This window comes from Pimephales promelas, chromosome 22 (assembly GCF_988280905.1).
Source record: "Pimephales promelas chromosome 22, fPimPro1.hap1.1, whole genome shotgun sequence".
Classification (NCBI taxonomy): Eukaryota; Metazoa; Chordata; class Actinopteri; order Cypriniformes; family Leuciscidae; genus Pimephales; species Pimephales promelas.
This window is the reverse complement of record NC_142790.1, coordinates 29,720,007-29,730,006: the sequence shown is the minus strand read 5'-3', so window position 1 is coordinate 29,730,006 and position 10,000 is coordinate 29,720,007. Positions and strand designations below refer to the sequence as shown.

At 37.0% G+C, this 10,000-nt stretch overlaps 1 protein-coding gene across 3 annotated transcripts in view; it reads right to left on the bottom strand.

Moving 5' to 3' along the window:
• Positions 1 to 5,454, bottom strand: part of l3mbtl4 (L3MBTL histone methyl-lysine binding protein 4) — a 37,420-nt gene extending 31,966 nt beyond the window's left edge. For 2 of the 3 annotated variants that reach the window (XM_039656370.2, XM_039656371.2), the window contains exons 1-3: positions 5,338 to 5,454; positions 898 to 992; positions 32 to 119 (exon numbers count right to left, since the gene is read on the bottom strand). In XM_039656370.2, coding sequence (XP_039512304.1) covers positions 32 to 109 — 78 coding nt within the window. In that variant the 5' untranslated portion in view covers positions 110 to 119; positions 898 to 992; positions 5,338 to 5,454. Of the gene's footprint in view, positions 1 to 31; positions 138 to 897; positions 993 to 5,337 lie in introns of those variants that run through there. The other variant, XM_089125994.1, reaches the window with a different exon arrangement.
• Positions 5,455 to 10,000: the final 4,546 nt, after the last annotated feature.

The following is a 10,000-nucleotide window of genomic DNA, read 5'->3' as shown; positions in this document are numbered from 1 at the left end:
GAGGTCAGAGGTCAGAGGTCACGGTACTCACACGCAGACTGTACTCGTCCGATGCGCTTCTGGCGTTCAAACTCGGTTTCTTCCTCTTGCGGTCGTCGCTCTGCATCATTCGAGATCGACTACGGACACAAATAAACCTCTTCATCAGAGCATTAAACTCACTCTCTTCTGCTCACAACTGCGCAGATTTGATCAAAAACACAGCAAAAAATTTGAAATATTATTCCAGTGTAAATCATCTGTTTTCTATGTGAATATACAGTAAAGTGTAATTTATTCCTGTGATTTTCAGCATCATTATTCCAGTCTTCAGTGTCACATGACCCTCCAGAAATCACTCTAATATGAGGATCTGATGCGTGCATTTAATTGCATTAAAGATGTGCATGTTATCACTTCATTTTTCAAACAATTTTAAACCATATAACTATAATCTATTCATTATTATTACTATTATTATTAAATTAAATAAACAAAAAAGGAAATACTTCTGTTGTAATGTAAAATAAATAACAGTGTATATAACGTATTTTTACAGTACACCTAATATATTTATATAGATATATTTTATATAGTACATCTACTAATATTTTTCTTCATTTAATTTTCAACCATTATTTAATATAAATTTAATATTCAAACATTAAAAAAATGTTAACCACATCACTATATTTTTTTTAGTAATTATTAAATAAAATAAGAATATTATTAGAGTAATGTATAATAAAGTAATAGATACATATACATATATATACACATGTTATATATATATTAATTTTTATATTTATATTAATTTTTGTATTTATTATATAAACATGATCTCTAGCTGTAATGTTATAATATTTCATAACACATAAAGCTACAGCATCATCATGAGTCCATAATAAATAAACTGACCGGCTGATATCCGGTCAGGGTTTCATCCCGCAAGCGTCCGACTCAAACACATGCTTCATCTGTCCTGGACCAACCAGAGCACACACTCACAGGACCTGAAAGAGACCATCAACATCAGATTTACTGCAGTTCACACACTGAGAATGAGACGAGCCACGAGCGCGTGTGAAAATAAAACACCACCAAGCATGACCAAACCTCCCCTCATCACAATAATCTGTAATCTTTTCATACATAATATAATGAGGCAATAAAATGTTTTAAATATAACAATGTTATAAATATATTAATAGATTAATTAGAATAAAACATAATAGTATAAATACAGTACATATAATAATATCATAATAGTAAATATAATACAAATATTTGTAAAAACTATCACATTATGAGGAAAATATATTTTATATATACAATATTTTAAATATGAGGGAAAAATTAAACCATTAACTTGGGTTAAATTATTTATCTGATGACAAAATAATTTGGCAAAAAAATGCATAGAAAAACAAAGAGCTGACAGGAAAAAGAATACATTCACCAAAACATAATTAGTTATTCATATTTCACTGGTGCTCTCATTTTTGCATGCGTTTATGATGTATTTGATTGACAGTCTGTTTCATTGCATTATCATCACAAATAAACCAATCGACTCCAAGCACAACTATTATCAAAATATTATTATCAAAACGATGTAAAGGGTGAAGAAGTCAGTTTCCTCATGCTTGATTGGTCATTTTCAGTGATTTTGAGGCTTTAGTGAGTGTAAATCCACATGACATCATGTGCTGCAGAAACCCGAGACAGAACGAAAAGAGAAGTAATTACACTGTAAAAGGGCGAGTGTGTTCAGTGGCGAGGCGCACAGAGAAACATGAATTATTCAGTGTGTTACGGCACAAAAACACAAAGGAGCGTTCAAAAATAAATAACCAATAAATAAACCAGTGAAGCCGGAGCTGACGTCAAGATGAATAAACCTGCGATTAATCTGAATATTAAACTGATACACCGCAAAATAACACTCTAAAATAAACTATTAAAAACATCTGTGTTCATTGAAATACAGCAGAAAAATAAAGTAAAAAAAAATTACTTGAAAAAATGTTGCCCTGGAAATAAACTGAAATTTAAATTGTGAAATGGAAATAAATAAAATATAAATTCAAATAAAAATAAATTAAACATAAATGGAAATATTTGTAAAAATAACCCAAAAATTTCAAACAAAAATGACAAAAAATTAAACAAATTATCATCTAAAAACTAAAGCAATATATTAATCTCCCAGCATGCCTCACTCACGCAAGCCTTCAGGGAAACGAGCGTCGACGTCAGCAGAACTCGCTGATATTTCTGTCACACACACACACTATGCTTTTCTTTCCTCTCATTGAAATCTCCAACAATGGAAATCTTGTGGAGTGAATCAGTCACTCAAACACACACATACAGGGAACATTAAAGAGTCAGTTCACTCAAACACACACATACAGGGAACATTAAAGAGTCAGTTCACTCAAACACACACACACACACACACACACAGGGAACATTAAAGTCCCCGTGAACCGGAAGTTGCAAAAGATTTTTCTCCAGTGCTGTGACGTATTTCCAAGTGAAACGGAATATTGAACAGAGGGCAGGGTTTTACTCTAGCGCTCCTCCTCTCCATCTTTCGCTCATAGTAAACTAACGGTTTGAGGGGAGTGGTTAAGCGTTTCCCCACCCAAGTTGTGAAACCTACGTCATCAGAAAAAGAAACCGTTCCAGACCGGAAGTAACTTTTCAGATTTTGATTAAAGATTACTAAGGTAAAACATTTTTTAAATATATTTTTACTTGCACGGATTAATTGTTCACCACAAGACTAGTAATATGCTCTAACAAAGTAAATAGGTTCAATTTTGATTTCACGGGGACTTTAAAGAGTCAGTTCACTCAAACGCCGTCATCACTCCGGTCGGGTTTTAAAGATGAACTGATAAAGCATCACGACAAATGACTCATTTCAGAGACACTTTAAGAGTCAGTTCGTCGGATTTCTGAACGAATCAATCTTTGGATTCAAATCTTTTTAGAATTTGTTGATTCGCTTTTGAAACCGGTTCGACTCACTCTTTAAAGCCGAGTCTGCAGTTTGTCCTCTTTGTCGCCATCTCTGTTGGAAATCTGCAATTGCAGATCAGCTTTACGCGGGTCGTGTCTCGGCGCGGCACAATATGGAAAAAGCTGGAATATGAGCATTTTCCTTAAAAAATAAACAAACAGGGCTGGTTTCGGATCAGTTCGGCGGGTTTTTGAGGTTTACTTTTGCGTCCATCCTTCAGGAGTAATGATCTGAACACGAGCGGCAGAGAAAAACGGATTTTTATGTCTTTAATCTACAATAAACACACGATGAAACGTAATAAACACAGTAACCGTCAGACGAGGAAACGACCCGCTCTCGTGAAGAGGAAGAAATACATTTATCCTACAAAGAAATCACAAAGCACAGATCACACGCAAACCTCTCTTTATGAATCTCTGAAACACCAGAATCTGTGTTCATATCGGCCGTTTATGACAAATAAAGCTCATCACAATCAACAGAATAAATCAATGATCAACACTCAAAAGCGCAACGATCACGACGGACACACTCGTGTTGATGATGTCGAAGTCTGATCTTTTTAAAACACACACAGTTTTCAGATTAATAGAGAAGTGTGTAAACTGATGTTCACTGATGAAGCCTTACAACACTTTACAGGTTTAGGAACACTTTATAATATTCAAATGTTTTTGCACGATACACACACACACACACACACACACACACACTGATGATGGCAGATAGTGCTGCTTGTCTCTGATGTGTGTCTGGATTTGAGTGCAGGAAGTTGTTTACATGTTTCCTGCTGAATGGCTACACACACACACACACACATAAAAACTGTTTTATTGTTCAGCAACACTCGCTTGCATCTCAATTCCACATCAGAACATCTCTATATAAATGTGTGTGTGTGTATCATTAAATGTTTTTTGTTTTTTTTAAATGTAGATGAGGAGTTTTGAGAGGTTTCAAGAGTTTCCCGGTTTCAAGTCATTGGATTTTCCCAAACACACACTAACTGTGAGTGTGTGTGTGTGTGTGTGTTTGGGAAAATCCAATGACTTGAAACCGGGAAACTCTTGAAACCTCTCAGAACTCCTGATCTACATAAAACACACACACACACCACAGCTGAGCCTTCATCATCATCATCATCATCACGCTGTCATGTAATACTATCAATCTAGTGTGAGTTATGAAACAGCTGTAATCAATCTCTACAGAGATCTCCTGAACAGATCTCGAGATCAGACGAATAAAGAACAGATAAACATATTAAACCTCATCTAACGTTTGATACTGACAGCTTTATGAACGTTACTGTGAATGAACATTTATATGGATGAAATACTTATTTTATGTAGTAAAAAACAACAGTATTTTGTGTATTGTACTATTATAATAACACAATGATCGGTTGAGAAAACTGTGCCAGAGCCATTAAAACATTAAGAGAATCCCTATAGAAGTGATGTTTCTGTAAATGACTGAGATATTCTTTTATTATTATTATGATGATGAATCGAGATTATGAGAAGCTTTGGCATGAATTAATTAATGTTGTAAACCACAACTACAGCTCAAAGAGGTTAAACACAGTGAATGCACTTATTAATAACCATCAAATAATATTCACAATCCAGCACTAATCATGTGTGTGTGCTCATCTCATTGATTTAAACCCAACAACACTAAACTAAAGCTCGCAAACACACTTCTGGACAATAATAAACACTTTGAATATTGAATATACACAATTGATAGAAAATCTGAAAGTAAAAGTGAAATTCAACAGGTGCAGCTCTGATGATCCAACATTACAGAGATTCCCTCAGACCAGGGTTTGATATCACACTCATACATGACTGACACACACACACACACACACACACACACACACAACACAACACAACACAACAAAACACCCATGATGAGAGCAGGAAAATGGCGACTTCACCACACAAACAAGTAAATACATGTGATGAAACACACACACACACACACACACACACACACACTGAGAGAGAATCAGATGAGAGTTGTAACACTCGCGCGCGCGTCATCAGATGACGGGAAACACTGTAACACACACACACACACCAAACACACACGAGCGATTCGAGTTCATCGGGACTGCCTTTAACAACAGAAACACACAGATTAGCCGAACAGCATTATCATCACAAACACACACACACACACACACACACACGACTGCAGCTGCGCAGGAACGACACACACATCCCAATCCTGAACGACACAACCTCACACACCTGTGAAGCGGATTGAACACAACAACACACACACTCTGGCAAATATTAATGAATATTTCTCACCAGCACGAGCCCGAGATCCGCCAGCCTGACGCGGTGACAGCGAGTGCAGTGCGCATGCGCAGAGCCCTCTGCTGGAGAGGAGACAGGTGTCACTTACGGACGAGCACCACGTGACACATCTCTATTACTCTCGCTTTCGACACGAATAAAGTACAAGCGGGATATTCTGAACGGATGGATGATGACGTCTTATGTTTGCTAACTTATCTAAAGGTCATAATCATCTGTTAGCAAACAAGTATTCATCACTTCAGTGAGCTCATGCATTGCATTATTACATTGTTTTTAGCTGAAATAACAGTTTCCTCTGATAACAACAGATCACTGTACACTATAATGTTTTACTAATAAAAATATTTGCCACAAAGTACATGTTTTCCCTCTGAAACGGAATTAATAATAACAAAAATAATAGCAATTTACCTATTATAATGCTTCTTCATAATTCTTATTGTTCTGAGTTATTGTATTAGCAATAAGAATTGTTAAACATTTGAGGGAACTATTAAAGCATAAGTATGAATAAACATTACTTATATCATCTGTATTATTATCTTGAACGTTACATGCAGTTCAAAGTCAGAGTTATAAACCATCATAAATATCTTTATGTTTCTGGCAGATTCTTCATGATGATATGATATTAATTATATTATATTATTTTCTATTATGTTACATTATATTACAGTGCATTATATTATATTATAATAAATCATATTATATTGCACATTATATTTTATTACAAATTTACACATTATATTACATTGGATTATGTTACATTATTTTCTATTTTATTACATTATATTACATTGCAGTATGTTAAATATATTATATTACATTCTTTGTATTGTGTTATATTATTTTCTATATATTTCATTGCATTATAATATTACACATTATATTACAGTTTTTTAAAACTACATTAATTTCCATTTTTCATTAAATTATATTGTGCTATACATTATATCACATTACATTATTTTTATTATATTGCATTACATTATATTATTTTATATTACATTATTTTCAATTAAATTATAGTATATCAATTATAGTTTTATACATTATATTATATGATTTTCAATTAAATTAAATTATATAACTGAAATTAAATTATGTTAATTATTATATTATGTTATATTATGTGAGTGCGGTGTCTGAGAGGTGCAGTTCGTCCTGATCTCCAGTAGAGGGCAGCAGAGTCACAGATATGTTTATGGATTAATATGGATTAATATGAGCTCATCTGATCGCAAAGACAGTTATGAGCCATTCTCATCCAGATCATATTTCATCTGCGGCCCACACTCTAGACAATGAGGGTTGGTTTTACCCCACGTTTGGGTCAAATATATACAAATAAAAAAAATGTGTGTTTGGTTGGGTCAGGTTGGGTTAGAACATATTTGACCCATAGTGAAGAGTGTAAGATTTCAGAAGTGCATTTAGGGTTAAATAGATTCAAACAGTGAAGACATTCCTGTAGAAATAATCAGAACAATGACTCAAACTCTATTTGAAGTTGACATGTCATTCATCAGGATCAGATACTGTGAGGTCAGAGGTCAGAGGTCAGTGTTTGGAAACCATGCCTGAGACACAGATCTCTGAACTAGCGCTGATAACTAGAGGAACCCAGCTCAGAGATCATGTTGTTGACTCACTGTGTGTGTGTGTGTGTGTGTTTTATAACACCCATAAACATTCCTTCACACAGCGTAAAACACACTTCCTGTACGAGGATCGGCGCGTGTGTGTCGTGCTTCACATTCTCGGCCTTTTTCAGGTTTCTGAAGTTTCTTTCAAACTGGAATTTCACTTGATGGAAAATAAACATTCATTGTGTGAACATGACGAACACAGACCGACTAAAACAGAAACTAAAACTAAAAATTAATAAACATTATTTGAAATATACAGATAGTTATCAATGTAATATCTATTTCTCAAGTCCTAAAAAAATGAAAAGTAAACAAATCAGAAGTAAAACTAAAAGCAGTTTGTGTAACCTGATGCCAATCCTCCTGATTCTGGGAAACACGTAGGAGAGGTGTGTGTGTGTGTGTGTGTGTGTGCGGCGTCGCGCTCTCTCCAGCAGGAATGAGGGATCAGGGGTCGGATCATCTGTGTGGATCTCTGTTTTCTTACACTCCTGAGAAAACACCAGAGTTCTCCAATCTCAAACAGCAGCGCTCGCAACGGCAGGGTCATGGGTTCCATTCCCAGTGGGTACACACACACACACACACACACACACACACACAGACACACACACTCAGCCAAAATGCATTTTTCCAAGAAGATGTAATTTTACTGCTTTGCCAACAGATGCCATCCTGCACATCTCATAAATAATGCGTATGATCCCGCTAATGGCTCCGCACACACACACACACACACACACACGCACACACACACACACACACACACACACACACACACACACACACACCAGCCTGTGATATATTATATTTCCTCATTGGTTTCAGTCCTGTTATGCAATGGGTCAGCACACACTCTAAAAATCACTGGGTCAAAAAAACAAAAACTAAATTTGGGTTGTTTTAACCCAAGGGCTGGGTAAACACATGTTGGGTTAATTTTACCCAGCAAATTGAGTTCTTTATTTAAAACAGCATAATGGCTAGATTTAACCCAACATAACCGGTTGATTCATTATACTATAATACTAGCCAATCTGACGGAGCTGCACTGCTCTCTCCTGAAGAGGTCAGGAAAAGCCCACAATAAATAACTCAATCCCTGGGTTGTTACATCTGACCCAGGAGGAGCTGGGTTACACAAAAACGACCCAAACACTGAGTTGTTATACCTGACCCAGGATCTGGGTTACACAAAACTACCCAAACACTGGGTTATTACATCTGACCCAGGATCTGGGTTACACAAAACTACCCAAACACTGGGTTATTACATCTGACCCAGGATCTGGGTTACACAAAAACCTCCCAAACACTGGGTTGTTATGCCTGACCCAGGATCTGTATAACACAAAAACTACCCAAACACTGGGTTATTACATCTGACCCAGGATCTGGGTTACACAAAAACCTCCCAAACACTGGGTTATTATGTCTGACCCAGGATCTCGGTTACGCAAAACTACCCAAACACTGGGTTATTACATCTGACCCAGGATCTGGGTTACACAAAAACTACCCAAACACTGGGTTGTTATGCCTGACCCAGGATCTGGGCAACACAAAAACTACCCAAACACTGGGTTGTTATGTCTGACCCAGGATCTGTATAACACAAAAACTACCCAAACACTGGGTTGTTACGCCTGACCCAGGATCTGGGTTACACAAAAACTACCCAAACACTGGGTTGTTACGTCTGACCCAGGATCTGGGTTACACAAAAACTACCCAAACACTGGGTTGTTATGTCTGACCCAGGATCTGGGTTACACAAAAACTACCCAAACACTGGGTTGTTACGCCTGACCCAGGATCTGGGTAACACAAAAACTACCCAAACACTGGGTTGTTACGCCTGACCCAGGATCTGGGTTACACAAAAACTACCCAAACACTGGGTTGTTACGCCTGACCCAGGATCTGGGTTACACAAAAACTACCCAAACACTGGGTTGTTACGTCTGACCCAGGATCTGGGTTACACAAAAACAACCCAAACATTGAAAATTGGATTTGGGTAGGAAAAAATAAGGCAAGATGTTGTAGAGTGTGTGTTATTGTGTGTTTCCGCAGGCCTGCTGCGCGACCGCTGTGTTGTTCTCGCTCTGAGGGAGAGACAGACAGCGAGGAGAGTTTCAGAGAGACGTTTCCTCTGATCCCACATCAGATCACACACACACACACACACACACACACACTCTGTCAGTCACTGCTGCTGTTGCGGTTCTCGTTGGCTTTGGTTCCTCATGTTAGGCTCGTCGCTGATGAGAGGTGTTTGGGTTTCAGTGGAAGTTCTCCAGTAAGTGCATGATGAAGTCAGCAGGGAAATGTGTCACCAGGTGAGTTCCGGAAACCAGATAGCGGAGGCTAAACTCAGACACGCTTTTACAACACACACTCCTCCTGCGAGCAGAGAGAGAGAGAGTCATTAGAGGAACACTAGAGATAACGAGCCAGATATGAACTTGAGGATCCACAATCCTGCTGGGAAATATAATGCATTTCTATACAGTGAGATCATGGAAGTTTTGCCGTGTTTAATCTACATGATTTATGGGTGCATAGAAAAACTTCCTCTTGCAGCATCTCTTCTCGTCTCTGATGATGAGGGCGGGGCTTTAACCTGTCAATCACACGAGATCAGCCAATAGCAAACCACAACCAGCCACTCAATTCCCCACAAACACAATAAAAATAAATATTAATATAGACCTGATATAATCCAGAAATGTCTACACGTCTTTTAGACAAAATAACCTTGTATTTGAATTTGGTTAAATGTCGTTTTTGCTAAATAACTTGTGAGATGTGCATCATAAAGTCATTACATCAGTGATTACAATACGTTTGGTTTCATTTCTACACTTATTTCTTTTCTTTGTTATTTAATTGATGATTTGTCTGTTCTTTGACGATGGTTTAGACCTCTATTAAATTTTCACTCACAGCCCAAATTTTGTTTTGTTTTAGCCGTCAGTGTGTGTGTGTGTGTGTGTGTG